The sequence below is a fragment of the Anneissia japonica genome, unplaced genomic scaffold (genome assembly GCF_011630105.1).
Source record: "Anneissia japonica isolate Jap-2015-1 unplaced genomic scaffold, ASM1163010v1 scaffold288023_len281633_cov177, whole genome shotgun sequence".
Lineage (NCBI taxonomy): Eukaryota > Metazoa > Echinodermata > Crinoidea > Comatulida > Comatulidae > Anneissia > Anneissia japonica.
Window position 1 is genome coordinate 69,406 of NW_022714865.1, and position 19,692 is coordinate 89,097.

A 19,692-nucleotide genomic window follows, 5' to 3' on the forward strand; every position below is an offset into this window, starting at 1 on the left:
TATATTGATTTTCTCGTTGTAATCAATGTTACTCAATTTTAATTTACCAGCGACAATAGTTAATTATATATCGTAATACATAAAATTAACTGAGAGTATTAAACCATTCACTGTTTCCTGATTAAACAATTGCTAACTCATGGAATACACAGTGACAGATCTTTGTCTGTCAGAATAGAGACTGCTCGATAAGACTTCGCATTTTGTCTTATATAGGCCTACTTTTCATTTTTTTTTATTAGCCTGGTGATATCATCGTATTCGATATGAAAACACTTCACGGAGCTCCCATGCACACGTCAGCGGAAACACCGCGGAGGATCTTGTCGACACGTTGGCTAGGGGACGATGCAGTGATAGCGGAGCGACAGTGGGAGGTGTCGCCACCACTGAAAAAAGGAATGGCTGCAGGAGAGCCAGCGATTTGCGATGAATTCCCTCTGGTATGGGCAGTCTAAATATGCACACAATTCGTTAACTCCCTGGTTATTAGTACAGTAATATTTAAATACGTTTATATTCCTCTTATTTTGTCAGAGCATTTTAAATCCAGTAGGTCACAACCGACACATAATTAGGTGCAACAATCGTGATTTACGATGAATTCTGGCACAACTTAAATCTGCACAAAATTCGACAACTCTCTGGTTTTAGCAACATTTAAATACCTTCATATTCCTCTCTTTTTTTAATTAAATCATTTTGATTGATATAATACTATACTATAATATTATTATTCTTATTAATAATAATAATAATAATAATAATAATAATAATACTACTACTAATAATAATAATAATAATAATAATAATAATAATAATAATAATAATAATAATAATAATAATAATAATGGTAACATACTGGCATGTACAGTACTGCAAGCACAACGGAGAGCAAACTAAGACCTTTATTTTCTTCAAGTGGGCCCTCTATCGACAGATAAGTAAATTGCTTTCCGACGAAATTTTTTTATTCATAAAGTGTGAATATACGAGAATAAATATAAAAAGAAATGTTATATACATTTCTTTCTTCAAGCACATACAATGAAACTACAATTAGTTTAATGACATTTCTGTTTTAATACTTCTCCATAAATGAATATTCTAAGCAAATGGACTGTGTTCTCCCAGGCAAGGTTCTGTGATACATAAGTCATTTTATTTCACACAATAGTGTTTATTGTTTTCATTGTATACATCGCATAAACGTATATTATTTGTGCCTTTATGAACACTACGGCAACATGTGTTCTTACCAAAACTTTAAACTAAAAGTCAGTTGATAAACTTGCAGAAAATTATCCTGTAAAGACAGATGTTGCTTTTGCATCGGCTTTAACCATAAACCACTATTAACTAACATTAACTAAACGTACTGTACTTTGATACGAATGTGAAATTATTCCTATATTTCCATGGTTATCAGCATCATCTCCGCTTCCTCTTTAGTCCTGTCAGTGGCGGTGCCATGGGGTAAGGAGGAAATTTCCTTTTCAGACAAGTATGGAACCCTATCATCGGATGTCACTTGAGGTTGTTGGACTAACTCAAACCAAAAAGTAGTGTGATTACAGTTTTTAATATTGGGGATTCCGTGTATTGTAGTCTAAAACAATTTGTACCATCTAAACCATGAAATCCTGACAACAGTCCCCCCCCACCCCCAACACAGGTTTTACTCTGGGACCATGGTTACTATACAGACCCTTGGTTCGGATCCCTTGCCTGGCATCTTAGACTTAGTTGTCAGCAAATTTCTTGAGCCATCACTACAACATCGTTGTCGCCGCCGTTGTCGTCATCAGCAACATACTTTATTATTATTAATAATAATAATATTGTACCATTATTATAATTTTCCAAAAGCTAAAGAAACCAATCAAACAAAAACTATTGCATAATTGCTGTTTTTATTACAAAAAAATATCATAAATATACTGGAATATCTTAACGTACATTCATGTGTTACGATTCTTCCATTTTTAAATACACATCCTTAAAAATATATCGTAAGTTTTAGCAAAAATACACTTTTAACAGGGACATTTATACATAATAATCATCTCAATAACAGCTTAACTTAAATTTGTACACAAATTTGTATCAAGGTTTTAGTGGTTACATCACATAAATACATGAAAAAAACAAGGAATGTTTACAAACTGAATTAAAATATTAAAATGATACAATATATTTTTGTTCCATCGAATCCACAATCAGGACTATTGAAAAAATTGATGCACGAATATTTTACATACGGTACTTGTGACACAAAATATTCCTAATTTCTGTCCTAATAACTATGCATATTAGTCACCGAACTTATGATTATAAACTTTGATTACAATAATCAATCCACTGTTTTCGTGTACAATTCATTCTTGATTTTTTTTTTATTTATATAATTTTGAGTGCCTTTATATATATAAAAATGTTAATTATTCTTTGTGGGTAGCTTTTCAAAATTAAGATTTTTCTATGATCATCTGACTATTGGAAATCGCTATCACGTTGATATGTGCTCTAGAATGCAGCAATAATTATAGCTGAAAATCTAGTTTAACTTTTTGCACTACAGTCTCGAACCATTCACAGAACAGTCTCAGAATGTATAAGGGCTTAAGCTTTTGTGTAATCATGAATCGAACAAATAATAACTAAAAAACTTGGTATTGATAAATATAATTACACAAAATTGTAAGAAATTAAATTATAAACACACTTTTATAATATCTTGTGTCCCCTTGCAACAGTTCCATTCAAAATCGGTTGGTCAATGAACTCTATTGTGCAGCTTCCTTCTGTACTACAGGGGGCGCTCTCCAGCTCAAACAAGACAATGAAATTTTCTGTACGCTTCAGTATTGTTGCTGGAACATACAGGGTGACTTGTGGGCCCTCTACAGGCCAGTACCGACCAAGATTAAAGCCATTGATATACGCTTGTCCCTGTTAAAAAAGAATGCACAATAAACATAATTGACAATAAAGACTACTGTATTGGATACAGTAAACAATTTACGGTATATTGGTGTAAAATCTCAAAACCTTTAAACACAATTAACTGCTGAGCTAGTCAACATGAACAATGAAATTCTGTATTTGAATTGCTTAATTTGGTGTTTAGGTTATTAGTTCACTTAAAAATGAAAATGAAATTATGTTTTCTTTGCAAATTAACTAATGCATAAAAAATACTATAAACTGAACTGAATGGTTCTTATCTGTATCTCACTTAAGTTAATAATGTATTGCATCAGATTCAATGGGCAATTCATTTTTCCAATTACAGTTCTGAAGGTGTTTTGTAACAGAGAGTAAATATTTCTTATAAAATAAAGATACTTCTGTATGTCATAATGTTTAACTCAAATACTTACTTTCGTCCAGCCCGACACTTTCAAGAATGTATCCCTTGGTTCAGTGATATCTGGTGGGAGAGCAGGCATTGTGCCACTGTACAGAGTAGGAACATTCAGCTGTGTCTGGGGGCTAGGCCAGGTCAGTTCAAATTTTTGTGAGATCTTTGGCACAAATTCATCAAGTTGAAGTGAGTAGATTTGAAAGCCCTCTAGAATTGTGTCGCCTAATGTTATATTTCCAACTATTCCCTGCCATGTAAAAATAAAATATGTGTTAAAAGAGAAATCAAAAATATTATTTATATAATGAGAACTGAGAGAAATGATAAAGAACATTAGGAAAAGAAATAACATTCATGCATATATTGGCAAGAAGGTGAATTATTAATTTGATGTGTTTGTATATTATTGGTAGCCAATGATAGTAATAATTTTAATATTAATTATTCTTTATTGTTTACCTTCATGTCTGCGATAGTTTCACCAAAATTTATTCTCCCTTGATTCTCCACAACAATATCCAAGATGTCACCTTTTGATGCTGTTATATTCAGTCCAGTCGGCTTGTTTCGTACAACAATCCCAACAGGCACCTGTAACCAATCAAATTACATCAACTAACAATAAAATACAATATATATAAAAATAGTGTTAATAATAAGACATTAATAACAACAACATTAAAATGTTTTCTGGACTCTACAACTGAACCCTACCTTATCCCAGGTGCTTCATCCATTTACTGCCCTGTGTGTGGCTACGTTCAGACTTGGAAATAAGCCAGGCTTGAGTTAAGCCCGGCTTAACTTTGGCAGGCGTTCAGACTAGCGGGTTTAGCCAAGCGAGAATTTGCATAATAATGAACCGTAACCAGGAAACGTGTTTCAAAACATTGCTTGCGAAATGTACACTCGCTCACAGCGTACGTAATTGAATGCTGATTGGTCATTTCGTCACCCTAAGTCAATGCAAAACCCCCCGCAACGATTAAAGCCCATCTTAGAAAAGTTAAACATGGTGGCGCGCCAGGCCTAGTTACTATAGGAACACAGCCCGGCTTGAGATAAGCCACCTGGTTCAGACTGGCAGGTGGATAAACCCGGTGAGTTGAGCCGGGTTTATCCACCTAGTCTGAACTAGGCCTGTGTAAATTATAACCAAAATACATAAAATTATTGCAATGCTCATATTTGTTTCATACCTGGTTGATTATTATGTATCCCCGATCCCGTATCCCTGGGATATCCAACAGCGTTGCCTTGGTAACATTAATTGCAATTGTTGTCCGATACATTATGAATCCAAAACTCTGAAACAATAATTGGTATTATTTTAATTACATTTTTTTTTTAAATGCAGAAGTTTATTATAATTATAACTGTAGTGACTATCAAATTTTTATAATTCTATATAATTACAGTAATACAAATAACAATTATAAATGAAGCATAAAATTATAAGTCTATAATCTTATGTATGTGGTAATTACAGCCTCATTAGTTCTACACATACTGACAGTTAGAATGTAATGTATGCACAGCTGTGATAACAAGACAGTGTTGCTTGGGGTATGATTATTATTCATACCTCCATGCTTGAATGTAAATTAATATGTTAAGTAACAAACAGTTAACTTGAATCATACAGAGATACATTGCAGTAACAGCCATACACGAGCATTTCAACAAGGCATCCAAACTGACCTGCTGCATTGCTTCCATGGTGATGGGATAATTAGATTTGATTGGTCCATAGGGGGTCAGCTTATCTAGAACATCATACAGTGAGCCAACTTTGGTCATCGTCGATTGACCGTAAGCAAGCTTTTGAGTAGCTGGAGGCACTGGAATTAAGGGGACCTTAGCATACTGAAACAAAAGAAGATAATTGTTTATTTATATCAATAATTAATTCAGGTTTGTAAAAGATGCAAGATTAAACAGAAAGAGCAAGCACAAAGACAAAATTCTTTAATTATGGTTACAAACTTCCCAAAAACAAAAGGATTTGAAATGTTCATTGTATTATTTATAAAAATCAACTGTGAATATACAACACAACTTAATGCCTTACACAATATATGTAATTAAATACCAATGTAATAATTATAGTAAAAGATTAAAGGAGAACATAACACTATATTTTTATAACAATTAAATTTGAAAAAAACATAGGTAAAGAACTACAAAAATATATATGCAAAAAAATCAATAATTCAAATTGATTGCTGCCTTTTGGCACTAATTTCTTGAGAAAAACAGTAAAGTCATTTTGCGGGATTTGAACTCAGGTTTCAGGAAATGAAAGACAAGTGCCACAAATGCACAATTCCAGCCTCTACTCATTAACTGTTGCTCAGAAAATAATTGGGTGATATACCTTCTTGATGATGTTTCTAATAGCCATGAGTTTATCTGTTGGATCCCCAGCCTCAGTGAGAGGGGCGTCATAGTCATAGCTTGTTGGTTGAGGACTGTATACTGTGTTGGCTCCATTCCAAAATCCAAAGTTAGTTCCACCCTCAAACATATACCTGAGGAAACAAAGTTCATCAGATAGAAACACAACTTAGTCTCAAATGAAAAAAAACATTATGAGCTTCAGCTAAGAATTCATTTTCCAGTCTTGCAAGATCAAGATCAGTTGATAATCATTAATTCAAGATTTCATTTACACTGTCTACAAGCACTGTCTAGACATGAATATGGCTGGCTATAAGATATACATAAAAACAGCAAATCATGGGGTAATGACTTCAGGATGTTTACATTTTTAAAAGACATTAAGATAAATATGGGCTTGCAAAAGGGTCAATGTTAAACGATATAGGTAGTGAGATATCAATTTTCTTATTCTCATTTTTCAAATGAAATATCTAAACTTAATTATAAATTATGATGTACAGTACATGTATATAATTATTTTTGCTGTCCTGGATTATAGCCAATCACATAATGGTATAGCATATCTATAAAGTTCATTAAAGTCATATTAGACTAAACATAATTTTTTGTCTATTGATTCAAAATATTCAAAAACTATTATCCTTTTCTTTATCCTCTTGAATTAATTAATTTATTTTGTTGTTGATTAGCCAAAAAGTTACAAATGCAGGCTTACATATTTACCGAGGCCCCCATGGCAAGGATCTTATCCAGGAAATCTGTGACCTTCTCCTTAGTAACGGTTGAGTGATTCTGCCCCCAGTGATCAAGCCAACCAGTGTAGAATTCAGAATTGACCTGGAAAAGTAAGAGAAGATTTATAAATAAATAATATTATATGATGTACCCTATGCCTCCATATGAGGTGAATTTATTGAAATTCTTTATTAACCAGAGTCATTAAAATTGAAGACAACAAACGAAGCAGACACAGACAGAACGAATTAAGAGTTAATTCATCGTCTAAAATTAAATTCCATTGGGGTTCCAAGAAAACACTAAATTTCTAGACATAGAAACAATTTTTAAAAAGTAATAACAAAAAGAAAATCATTGCATATAAACATTTTAAAGGCTAAAACAAATTGTATTGTACTGATTTTTTAGCTTGTGCATGGTAAGCTAGAAAATACAGTAAGTTCAGATGAAGAACACATGAACATCACCTACCAATGGGCCCTGAGGCTGGAATTTTCTCTGAAGTTTAAAGGCACTAGAAATATCACCAACTGAAAGTATTCATTTAAAAATGAGAAAACATTTTAAAGTTGTCATATCAAGATTTTGAAATTAATGCTACGATAAAATAATGTGTATGGTGTGTATATAATACATATTGAAGACAGTGTCAAAGTGCTTAGAGAGCTTTGGCATTGGTTTGGTTGTCAAGATACCTTCCTTCAAATCCTAAGATTCTGAGTGGAATCCTGGCAAAAAAATGCAATGCTTATTAATTTAAAAGAAACAAAAAAAAAGAGGAAAATGGAGAGCCATTGCATCCAACCCTGACTGCAAAAGAAAGGAAAGGGTCTGGAGTTCTAATCCTAATACTGGACGATGTTTTTACGAAAATTATTTAATAGAGACTCTTAAGAAAATCTCTTCTATACTTTTGCCCTTTATATGTTATATAACTTATGTATCTTGCATTCCACATGGACCTTGATTAAGTACCTGTACCAAAATCTACAGTTGCATACAGGCCCTGTAGTGTCCCACACTTAAAGTTTTTCTCATTAGCTCCATCTGTTGTGAAGAGGACAACTGCATCGGCACCGAGGGCTTCTTCAAAGGTATTTTTCAAGTGCCTGATGTAGTCATGATCACAGGCATAGTAGCTACCATACTCATTTTCAACCTGCAATAGTAATAATAAATATGGTGATAACGATTATAATAATAATAAATTAAAATATTTATTATAAAGATTATAATAGGAACAATAACAAAAATAATAATAATGATAATAATACTCTTAACAATAAAAATAATATAGTTGATATAATATTGATAAAAATCATCATTACCAACATAACAATGATGAAAATAATGATCATTTAATAATCATCAAAATAATAAAGATGATTATAATACAGTACTAACAGTACTTATTATTGGGTATGTTGCCAAAATGAAGAAGAAACAATTGACAGCAACTGCATCAAGCATTAAGATAACTTTATTCTAATTCTAATTCAACATCAACTTACATAGTAAAAACAAGTAACATGACATAAATTTAAGAAGAGAGATGATGAATTGAAATGAGAAAGTGGCATTGAAAACAAGCAAACCTTTCCCCCAAGAAGCCCTAAAAACAGAATAAGATCGACTTGACTAACTTAACTGCAGGTAAAACTATACCCCGCCAGACACAATCCCGATATTTTTATAAGGTTTCAGGGTAAAAAAATAAAACCATTGTACTCACTTGAATACTTATAATTGGGCCTCCATTAGAGTAGAGAAGGGGCTTAATTTTAGGAAGCAGGACACCCATCCACCTGTCAACAGCTTGGATATAATCTGAGAAATATACAAATTGACAAAATAAACCAGTATCCTTTAAGAAACATCACATATCAAGAACAAATTGAATAATTGTAGTTAGTTTACCAAATAAGAATAAATAATAATGTATAAAATATGTAGTTAAATGGTATATGTACTGCATTACAAAACTAAGTAGGAAAACAAAATGATGTTAAATTAATAAAGTGAAAATATCTGTCAACAAAAACAGCTTAAAAACTTAATATTTTTGAATTGCTATTTTAAAGTGATCAAATATGTAATAAAATCTCAATTTCATTTTCAAAGCAAATATTTTCTGTTGATTAACAGATTGGTTAAACTATTATATCCTTAACATTACTAGTAGCCAGGAGTTTATACAAATAATGTAGAAATTATATAGAAATGGTATAGTATTATTTATACATTTGCTATATTGTGAGAAAAACAATATCATTCCTATTTTCAATCGCAAACTAATAACTAATACTTAAAAATATAAAGTCTCTTCAAATACAGAAAATATGATATAGTGACGAACTCAATGTTATGAGAAAACTATACTGTATATAATTAAATATTCTCTGTGTTCTTTCCTTATAAAGTAAAAACATTTTAAATGTCTTGTGAAACATTCATTTTGTGGATATTTGAAACAAATGTTTTATGTTTTAAACTGTTGACAGGCAGTCTCTAGTGTCCGAAGCACTCACAATTAATTTCCGTTTTGCACTTCCTCACTGAGATTTTTATGTTATTATTTTATTGAAACTCACTTAAGTGCCTTTTAAACTATCAATTACAAATACAGAGAATACTACAAAAGTTGGCCCATAATATTAGAATAAAGCAAATTATAACTTAGTGAGAAGAATTTGAAAGTTTTTACATTGTATATGTAAAGGATACATTATATTGATAATTTTATTTATTTTTTTTTTTTTGCTTAGTTGGGGCGTTAGCATACGTTAATTTTATATACAGTTCCATTTTTATCAAATTACAGTCTTCAATTTATTAATGAGCTTTTGTTACCTTTCTAGCTTTTGATATCTGTTGTTGTCATGGGCTAGCTTTCATTCCATTCTTGTTTAGTTGTAATTTGGTGTTTTTAAGTATTTTCATGATTTGTAGTTTTGCATGTATAAGGTTGAAAGTGTGTTCTGTGCTCTCCTTTTATTGATTTGATTGAGATTGTTTGTGATTGAATTATAAAATTTATCCTGGTCTTCAGATTTCTACTATTTTACTTCTCTGTTCTGGGTTTTTTTAAAAATAAAATTAAATGAAAAACAGTAATACTGTACTATTAGTACTATAAAGCAGCTGCCATAATATTTGGCAAAAACAGCTTCTTGATACAGTATTATTGGAAAAAATAAACAAAGATTGGCCCCTGTACCAAATTAACCCAGGGTCAATTGGTGAAAATTGAGTATCTACTGTATATACTTTTAATAGTATTATAATATTTATCACCTATTCAAGGAAGTGTATAATATATGGAGTGCAATTGTAGCTTAGCAGTTAGTGTGTTCATTTTTACCCATGAACACTAAAAATAGGATACTGATTGTTGCTGATTGCTGGCACGTTACCTTCATCCATTGTCCTCAATTTGATGACACCATCTTTTAGCAGCCATGACGGCAGTCCTCCCTGTAAACACACAAATCATATGACTGCATCATTATGCAATATTAAATAAAAATAGACAAATACTTGAGATAATGCCAGCTTTGAGAGTGGTACATCCTCATTTTCTATCATCATCATATTATCATTTGAGACAATGCCAGCTCTGAGACACACACAGTGGTACATCACTATCATTTATCTACCATTATCAGATTATCATTCTTGTCAAATTGATAAATATATTCAGGTAAATAAACTACAGATAATGCCTGTGGACCTCTCATACTGTATCACTACCATTAATGCTGATTTCTTACCATGTCCCATTCAGCGCAGATGTATGGGCCAGGCCGTAGAATGACAAGTAGACCAGTGTCATTTGCTTTCCTGAGAAACGCTACAAGATCCGCATTATCCTCAAAGGTATACCTCCCTGGTGATCTCTCATGGAAGTTCCATGGTACATATCTTCATTCAGAAACAATAAATAGATCGTTGATTAAACTTTACAGACAATCCAAATGATTAAATGAAAACTTTAGGAGGATGTAAAGCACATACTAGACTGTACGGTTATTTAAAAAATATATTTAAATATTACTTTTCTTCATATAAATTAGTTATAATGAGTGATATATTTTAGACTGAGTTAGCACCAGCTTTATCATAATCCTAGTTGTAGGAAAAATTTTATCACCAGCGCATCTGCAGATGCTATCCACAAATAAAATACTGGGTACTACTGTATGACCAAATATTAAATTCTAGTACTTTTCACGAAACACCATGACATTTTCCATGAATTTAAAGGGCCAAATCTTAAATTTCATATCCCATAACTTTTCAAGGACCAAAATACTAAAATTCATGACTTGAATATTTAATATTTCCTCACTTTTTTTAAAGGTTTGCTTTGTCACAAGACTGTGACAACAGCTGGTTCCAAATGGTGCACTGTACCAAAGAGCTATTGACCTTGTACATATTACCATTATCTGAGCAAAAGAAGTTCCGGTTAAGTTTGTCAAACCCTCCCTTCTGGCTACAGGCCACATTATGCCAAATTTTAAATCCTCAAATTTTATTGCCTTATATTGGATGTACTGGAAAATCCTGTAGGGTAATTTGAACAATTTCTGATAAAAACTAGGTTCTTTGTTGTGTTAAATGATAAATAATAATAAACTGTACTATCTATTTAGTGGCGGATCCAGGAATTGGAAATAGAGGAGACCCAGGGAGGGACTTCAAAGATGGAGTGTTTATACGACCTCAGCCTCACCATGGTTGCAGCCAGGTAAGACAATGCATGATTTTGGCACCTCTAGTGGCTGGAAATGGTACTCACAGACTTCAGTTCTAATATAATTTTAATTTTTTATCCATTTTTTTTTATAATTTTGAAAAATTTGGGGAAGGGGGCCTGGGCCAGCTGGGCCACACCCTTGAATCCGCCACTGCTAATACAGAAAACTAAAAAACTAATGTATTTTAACAGACAAGCTAAATTGAAGTCACTCATAATCTTACCATATTTTTTCTCTACAATTTTATGATTATCCTTGAAATTACGTTCAGTATATTTTTTATCTGAACGGAAGTGTTACTGCTGCAATAAAAGAAATGAGTTAAAGTTGAAAATATATTTAATAGTTTTTGAACAGACGGAAAAGAATGACAATGACATTTTTAGTCCCCGTAAAAATCACAGGAAGGATGCGCATCGCCTGATGTGAGTACTGTAGGATCAATCATCAACATTACTGGCCCAATTCTTGGGTATAAAGTTCTTGTAGCTTAAAACATTGCTATGATTAAAAGTTCAATGACCTGCAGTAATTTTTTCATAGAAATGTTTTCTATAAGAAGGAAATATACAAAGGCGCTGGCATCAGTATTTCCGTGGTCACTGGATACTTAGTTGGCAAACCAGCACATTTTTTTTGTGTGCAAATTTCTCCGCTCCCTGGGGAGTATCCCTAGTCATGTTGGTTTACACGCACAACCACATGTATGTTCAATGCCACAACATCCAACCAGGTACCCATTTATACTCCTGACTGGAGAGAGGCAAACGTAAGTAAAGTGCCTTGCCCAAGGACACAAGCAATGCAACGAGCATCGGTCTCAAAATCCCGATCTCACGATCAGAAGACCGACACCTTACATGCTGAGCCACATGCTCCTAAATATTAGCCTAAAATTATTTGTCCATGTCCTGGTAACTACATTACTACAATCTGAAAGAGCTACAATTTATTGGGAACTCTAAAACACCTTATATAAATTTATATAAAATATCATATCATATCCTATTGTATGAATGAGGCTTTTTCTCAAGTAGCACCCTAAGAAAATCTATGCACTTTAGCAGCACTCCTTTTTTTAACATTTTGAGAATGGCAGGCCCTTTTTTTCATGTACATGCATAAAAGCAGTTAATAAAGAATATAATTTTCAATAGTGTGTTTATCTGCCACTCTGAATTATACACTTCTAAGGTAGTAAGCCATCTAATTATATCTTCAGACATATTATAAAACCACAAAGACTTCAATAGCTGTACAGACCCAAACTCTATTGCATAGCGTATGCAATTATCCTGGCAGACATTCAAAGACAGTCCTACTGTTCAACCACTTTAAAAAATATATTTTTTTGCTATTGAAGCATCATATGACAAAGTCATTAATAAATGTTAAATAAATGAAAATGAAATGAAAAATCACCACAATAGAATTTATAAATTGTCAGTTCTGTAGTGTTTATAATAATTATTAACAGAAATCTTAAAAAGAAACTATAAACACGGAGCTGCATTTCTATAACCTAAAAAAGTTCATCGTATGTGTGACCTAATATGGTGAATTCACCCAATAGTTTAAATCCATTTCTGATGCTGTGCCAAATATATGTAATAAAATGGAATGAAGTACTAGGAAAACAACACATCTCAACATCCCTCTTGGGAGTGTTATATTCTGTCTACCCAGGCCTCCGTTGTCTTAGTTGTTTTCCATTTTATTTAGATGCAGGTTTCTTTGGGATTGGAGCATACAGGTGAATATGAGACTTTGAAGTAGTCAGGAACTTCAACATCTGTTCTGTCTGATAAAGACCATTATCTGATCTTTAAATCAATTTTTCAGCATGTCGATACAAGTTTAAACAAAAATAAGAAATTAAAAATAACATAACACATGGACTGCCAAACCTTTTTTTAAGTTTCATTCCTGTGTGCCAAAACAAGTTAACATGTGCAAACATACTTTTTTGAAATTTTATCTAGTCACATATCATCAAAATTATGTGTCTAATAAATTGGCGGGAAAATATTAGGGGACGGGGGGAAGTAAACTCATCGAATACACTGTGATAGCACTTTATATTGACTATGCCAAGTGCGACTTATCTCGTCCGCTTTTTGCATGGGTTGGTATATGTTCGAAGGGAGCCGCTCAGGTGTACTACCGGCAACATAACGCCACAAACATACATATGTCATTGCACGTTAGCATCTAGGTGTATGTTCCCCTAAATACCAGCCGTTGAGTCTGTGGTTGTACAGTGTATAACAAAGAAGTTATAAATGCTAGAATGCAGCAACACCCTGTGAATGAGTATAATCATTGCTGGCAGCCAACGTGCTTAATAAATGACTAAATTGTCATAATTTTTCCAGATATGGCATCAGATTTCAAAGATACCGTGTGGAACTAAATCTGGAAAATCCTCAAATATTAAATTAAATGACTTATATTATTATCAACTTTCAATATAAAAAAGTCAAAACATGAAAGTGTTATTTTTCTGACTAATTTAGTTCACATTTTTGGTTCTATGCATGCTAATATAGGAACAGTATAGTTGTGTGTTTGTTTAAAAAGAATAATTTTTATAGTTTTAATAAGTTTAGTTGGCATTGGTATTGCTGGGCATTTAGAGAGTGCAGTCTCTACGCACTTTAACAACTGTTTTTGAAAAGAAGAAAGCAAGGAAAGGAACATAAGAAAATTAAAAGAAAAAAAATCATAATAAATAGCTAATGATGTTGTAATTTTTCATACTCACACTTGGATTGCATTCAAGCCAGTGGCATACATTTTCATGAGACGATCATCCCAGTATCCTCTGGGAACTCTTGCATAGTGGATACTACCAGAGATGTAGCGGAAAGGTTGGCCATCTTTGCTGAAGGAATTATCATCATAATTGACAACAAATGAATGGGACTTACACTATGAAACAGATAGAAAATTTTCACATCATCAAATATTTATGTAAACAGTAAAATGTTTTCTACCCATCCATAATTTAGCTTCTAGGTAAGAAGTGAAATTTTCATGAAAGAGCTAGGCTTATACAGAGATTTTCAAAAGGCCAACGAAGGGCAACCCTACAGACAGACAATACAGTTAGCATGGAGGTATAATACCTCCATGCAGTATTAAGTAGACTAGCCTCAGCTGTAACACGACACCCACTCACAGAAGTGGGCTAGGCTAGCCTAATTTAAAAAAAGTAAGGCATTTCGGCCCACAGTAGTTAGTTAACTGCTCTGACTAGCCAAGGTATGTTCATGGTTTTTCCCTGTTAAATCTTAAACCGTCAATGCCTTAAATGGGAGCGTTACCTAGCTACTATACCCAGGATAGCCTAGGGTATAGGCCCTAGCCCAGCCTTATCCCATACCTAGCCTAGCCGGCCTGGCAATGCAACGGGCCCGAGCCTATCTCCACCTAGCTATTTACACTTTATATTACGCTTAATGAATGTAACATTTGAAATTCTATGTATTAACCAATACCTTGCCAAAATTTATAAGTGTAACAAGTAAAGCGATGTTTAATAACATCATTATCTTCATTTTCCCCAAACTCCACGACACTTTGTATCCCTCTCTCTATCCGCCGTGTTATAGTCACCTGATCTGACTTTTTGTTGTTCATGTGATCACTTATAACGGGCCCTGGGTCGTGCATACAAGAAAGCACTATCTCAGAAAGGCAAGCAGAGTGCAGTTCAGAATAAAAATGTTGCTGGAGCTATAGATTTCGATAATAATTAATATAGGCATAATAATATTATAATAACAATATAAACAATATCAATTATATATAGGGCCTATATATATAAGCCTATATATAGTATATATTTATATATATATATTATACATACATATATATCTGTCTCTTATACATATCTTTATTGTGTGTGTTTGCAACAGTTAGCCATATTTCAGAAGAGGACCCTTCCTAACAACAATACCGATTTATTGTTTCCTTAGTATAATGCGCATGCGTGAGGCTTGAAATTGAAACTGCAACTTTTTGAGGACTTGAGCGTTGCTACATAAGTCAGCAGTCAGTGTTAAGACAGCAAGAGGTTTACAGGGATCAATGCTCTGTGTTTTGAACGATCATTTAGAACAGAATAAACCAAAGAAAAGAATTCAAAATGAATCCACGACTAGCAGTACTAGTACTTTTTACGAACGCTCTGTTGGGGAGTGTTAGCAGTAAATTCGAATTTGGAACATCAACAGACGATGCAGTGCGCACCGAGGGTACATATGAGGATTTGTTAAGAGGAAAAGAGGCCCTGCAGGAAAAAGTACAACAAATGTCGGAGACATGCACCAAAGGGACTGATGGGGAGAAAAATCCTACATTTATATGTCAACCTCAATTCAATATACCAGAGCATTTATCAACTGGCGGTGGAAATTGCTGTAACTGTACAAATGGTCTAGCAGAAATGAAATTGATTCTCAAAAAAGTTGAGGCAAAATTGAAGAACCTCGTCACAACAAAGAAAAGCTGTTTTGCTGGTAAGTAGATTCGTCTCATCGTCGATCCCCACCTGATAATTCGAGCACGACCTCCTTTCAGATGCATACCGTACCCTTTTTACTATAACTCTCTCTTCGTTTTTCTCCATCATAAATATATGCAGTGTATTCGTAATTGCACCCACCAATCCAAATTCCTGTTTTTATATAATTGTATTCAATAAATTATAAATGTATAGAAATATCATAGTAAAAAAATAAAAAAGTAAATCAATCCTGTTTTCTAACCGTTTGCCTGTATATTTTTGTGTGACAGCCGCACTAAAATAAATTAAACTACAGAACAAACTCACATATAGTTATGGTGCGGCATATGAATAATAGTGATTAATTTCAACTGCCAAATGATGCGCAAATATTGAAATAAATTGAACATTATCTTGTCTTGTTATCATTTATCTTAATTCTGTTTTGATTACGGACGCACATTGTTAACTATAGACTTTACTGTACAAAGATAAGTTAATTACATATAGTAACTCAACATATTTATTTATTAGTTAGAGTTAACGAGGCCTATATAAGAATATAATTTGAATAAATATTAATTTATATATATATAGTATTATTAATAATATTAATATATTCATCGCCATATGTCATTGTCTTGTTATTATCATTATTAATATCATTATTTAGCATATTATTTTCTAACATAATACAAATATATGTATTACATGAAGGTACAACTTATATTCTGCCCTAGTTAAACGTTCTAGTTAAACAGCTTTGTTTGGTTGTGAGCTAATTTTAAACTTTAACATAACAACTACCTTCCTTTGACGGTAAGCCACTAAACCACGGATATTAACATTTATAATATATTCTTTCGTTTTGACTGCTATTGAGGTTGCTTATAATTATCTACAGAATGAAATACATAACCAACGTTAAAAATATGCTTTCTGTGGTAAACTATGATAAAAACCCTGAAACATTTAAATTAAAACTGTGAATTTGCTCATTTAAAGCGTTCAAAATTTATCAACATCCAATGAGACGGAACACTTTTATTGCTTTTGAAAAATAATATTTAAAATAAAACCTATAAATAATCATAATGATAATATATTATTATTATTATTATTATTATTATTATTATTATTATTATTATTATTATTATTACTATTGTTATTATTATTATTATTATTATTATTATTATTATTATTATTATGTTACTAAAGCCTACGTTAAGGGGAACTTAGACAATGGAGAAATTAAAGAACAATAAAAACAATTAAAAATATTATTATTACTATTATTATAATAATAATAATTATTATTATTATTATTATTATTATTAGTATTATTATTATTGACGTAGGCCTAATATCGGCGACTTCTTCATTCGAACGTGATTGAATAATTGTGGAGTACGGTACATTTTCGCATGGATATAGTTAGAATATTGTTTATTAAATTGGAATGAAAGTTTAACGAGGTCACGGCACCCATAGGAAAAATAATCGGAAGTCAGTATCAAGTTCACGTTAAGAAGTATTGAATAATAATAAGACTTATGGAGTAAATACAGTTTTATGTCATGGTTCAGTGTTTGTTTGTTTTTTTTTTTTGTTTTTTTTTTTTTTTTTTTTTGTTTTTTTTCTTGTTTTTTTTTTTTTTTTTTAGTTCTTTCTCATCGAATGGCGAGTATATTCACCGTGAGAGGGTGAACACCTTAGTATCATTGGATGTTTTCTCAGAATAGGTGGTGATGATGATGATGGAGATGACGAGGTTGATGACTATGATGATGACGATAATGATGATATTGATGGCAATGAGGATGATGATGATAATTATAATAGTAATAATGATAATATATATGATATAATATTTTTTACAAACTATTTGAAGTTGGATTAAACATACCTAGCACATGTTTTTGCCGAGATAGAAAAAACCAAACGTATTTGTACAGTATTTGTAAAAAAATTTTAAAAATTACCGTAATTTGAAGAAAAATGTTCTTATCGCGGCACAATGTGCTCCAAATTACCATGGTTAGTGGGTGCCTGATATCACAATGGGGATCGAGCATTGTCTGTAAGGGTGTTTAAACCTGTGAACTCTCGATGTGTCATTCATACCACGGATAGTGTCAATAATGTGAAGATACAGTAAACGACCGTAGTTTATTTTTCCAAAAAAATTCTCACGTAGTTGATTGCGGGATCAGTTCCAATATAAATAACACATTACTTTAATTGAACACAATAACCAATGAGATCCTTCCTTGGTCAAGGGTAGACAGGATCTACAGTGGATGTGGTTTTGTTTAAATCTATTTTAACTTACTATAGTGGGAAAATAAACAATATAACGACAGGGATCGTAATTCAACATTGAATGGTGATGTTTTTACATCAAAATCTTGGTGAATAAACTATAGAGCACTTTGGTCATAATTGGATTTACATTAATATACTATGCAACATAATGGGTCTACTTATGGTACTTATGCTGTGTACACATTAAATACCTACAGTATAAACAGTCATAATTTATTAATTATTATCTTTTCATTAAATATTTAGATATTTAACAGAAATATAAATACAGTAATTATGACGTCAGTAGGGGCTGCCGAGGATTGGTAATAGTATAAAACTCATCCGAAGACAGGTCTACCCAAAACCCCACTCCATGTTTTCAATGTACAGTACAGATACGGATCCAGAGATGTCCGAAAGGTGGTGGGAGCCGAAGGAGGGTGGGGGAGGGGGGATGCAACATTGGGGACGATCTAGGCAACACTACTCTAGGGCGTCTGGGGCATGCCTATATATCATACAGTGTGATTAATTTATGTTATATAACATGTACCGGTACTCGTTTTTTAATGAATTGGACAAACGTGCTGTAAAAATGATTAACAATTATAAGGCCAAATAAAAGAGATTATTTTGTTGGCCACGCCCGACCGACCCAAAATGTACGAAATTAATTGAGGTTCGGCATTTGATTGATTGATTAATTAATTAATTTTTTTTTACAACGAAAAATATTTTCCCCACCTACTTACCCATTTTCCCAAAAAACACAAGATTTTTTGTTTTTTAATTTATTTTCAGGCCCAAAAAAAATTAAATTAATAATATTATTTTAATTTTTTTTGGGCCTGATACATGCAATACACAAACTACATCTGGAAGAAAAATTAATTGCATTACCATTTCAGAACCTCTACCGAAGGATTGTGCAGAAATACTAGCAAGTGGCTTTGGGACAAGTGGGAAATACGAAATTAAACCAAATGGCGATGGTAAACCTTTTGAAGTTTACTGTGATATGGACACAGCTGAAGGCGGTTGGACGGTACGGGGTCATGCATAAGTTTTTATAATTTTTTTTTGTAGTACTGTATAATAATTACCTTAAAAAACAAAAATTCACTTACAAACACAGGTTAAACCTATTTAATATAAGTGCTGAGGAAACAAAGGAGGCAGAGCCTGTGTTTCATTGTAATCTTCATTGGACTAGGGTAGGCCTACTCCATTGTCCGTAACCACCTCAGATTTATTCCATTGTTCTTTATTAGAACCGTAAGGGATTCGATCGTGTTATTATAGCCTGATACAAATAAACAAATAAGGTTTTTCAAGTAAATAATTGGGTTAAACGTTTCCATTTTTGGTGACATTCAATGTGTGTATTTCAGGTTGTCAAGAGAGAATTGTCTTCGCACCTGCCCTGAATTATTAAAAATGTATTTTAAAATATATTGGGAAAAAGAATACATTAAATTTTATTTCTGTGAGTTCAATTTCTGCCCATATAATAGGTGATCCATACAATTTCGTAACACAGCCCCAACCATTGTGGGACTGAGATGGTCTGGGTCCCAATCCATCCATTTTATTCCTACCAGACCAGG

General features: G+C 32.6%; 3 protein-coding genes across 5 annotated transcripts in view; 2 read left to right on the forward strand and 1 right to left on the reverse strand.

The window, feature by feature from the left end:
* The window catches only part of LOC117109121, a 5,704-nt gene extending 4,685 nt beyond the window's left edge, over positions 1-1,019 (forward strand). Inside the window, exon 4 of the mRNA XM_033251367.1 lies at positions 243-1,019. Within this exon, the coding sequence (XP_033107258.1) occupies positions 243-458 (216 nt within the window). The 3' untranslated portion in view covers positions 459-1,019. The remainder of the gene's footprint in view (positions 1-242) is intronic.
* Positions 1,020-1,894: 875 nt separating this feature from the next.
* Positions 1,895-14,921, reverse strand: LOC117109119 (beta-galactosidase-like). Of its 3 annotated transcripts, none has more exons than XM_033251363.1 (14): positions 14,769-14,921; positions 14,033-14,199; positions 10,279-10,429; positions 9,922-9,982; positions 8,241-8,335; positions 7,490-7,667; positions 6,980-7,038; positions 6,486-6,607; positions 5,745-5,898; positions 5,069-5,233; positions 4,567-4,674; positions 3,827-3,958; positions 3,384-3,614; positions 1,895-2,952 (listed from the first exon to the last, which is right to left on the reverse strand). In XM_033251363.1, the coding sequence occupies exons 1-14, from the start codon at positions 14,826-14,828 to the stop codon at positions 2,728-2,730; spliced, it is 1,908 nt and encodes a 635-aa protein (XP_033107254.1). In that variant the 5' UTR covers positions 14,829-14,921; the 3' UTR covers positions 1,895-2,727. The 3 variants fall into 3 exon arrangements, with proteins under 3 accessions (XP_033107254.1, XP_033107253.1, XP_033107256.1); XM_033251362.1 differs by having other exon boundaries at positions 7,484-7,667; XM_033251365.1 differs by having other exon boundaries at positions 7,484-7,667; positions 14,033-14,152; positions 14,769-14,882.
* Positions 14,922-15,295: 374 nt separating this feature from the next.
* LOC117109120 (ficolin-2-like) overlaps positions 15,296-19,692 on the forward strand; it is a 5,986-nt gene continuing 1,589 nt past the window's right edge. Inside the window, exons 1-2 of the mRNA XM_033251366.1 lie at positions 15,296-15,791; positions 18,994-19,130. Coding sequence (XP_033107257.1) covers positions 15,419-15,791; positions 18,994-19,130 — 510 coding nt within the window. The 5' untranslated portion in view covers positions 15,296-15,418. The remainder of the gene's footprint in view (positions 15,792-18,993; positions 19,131-19,692) is intronic.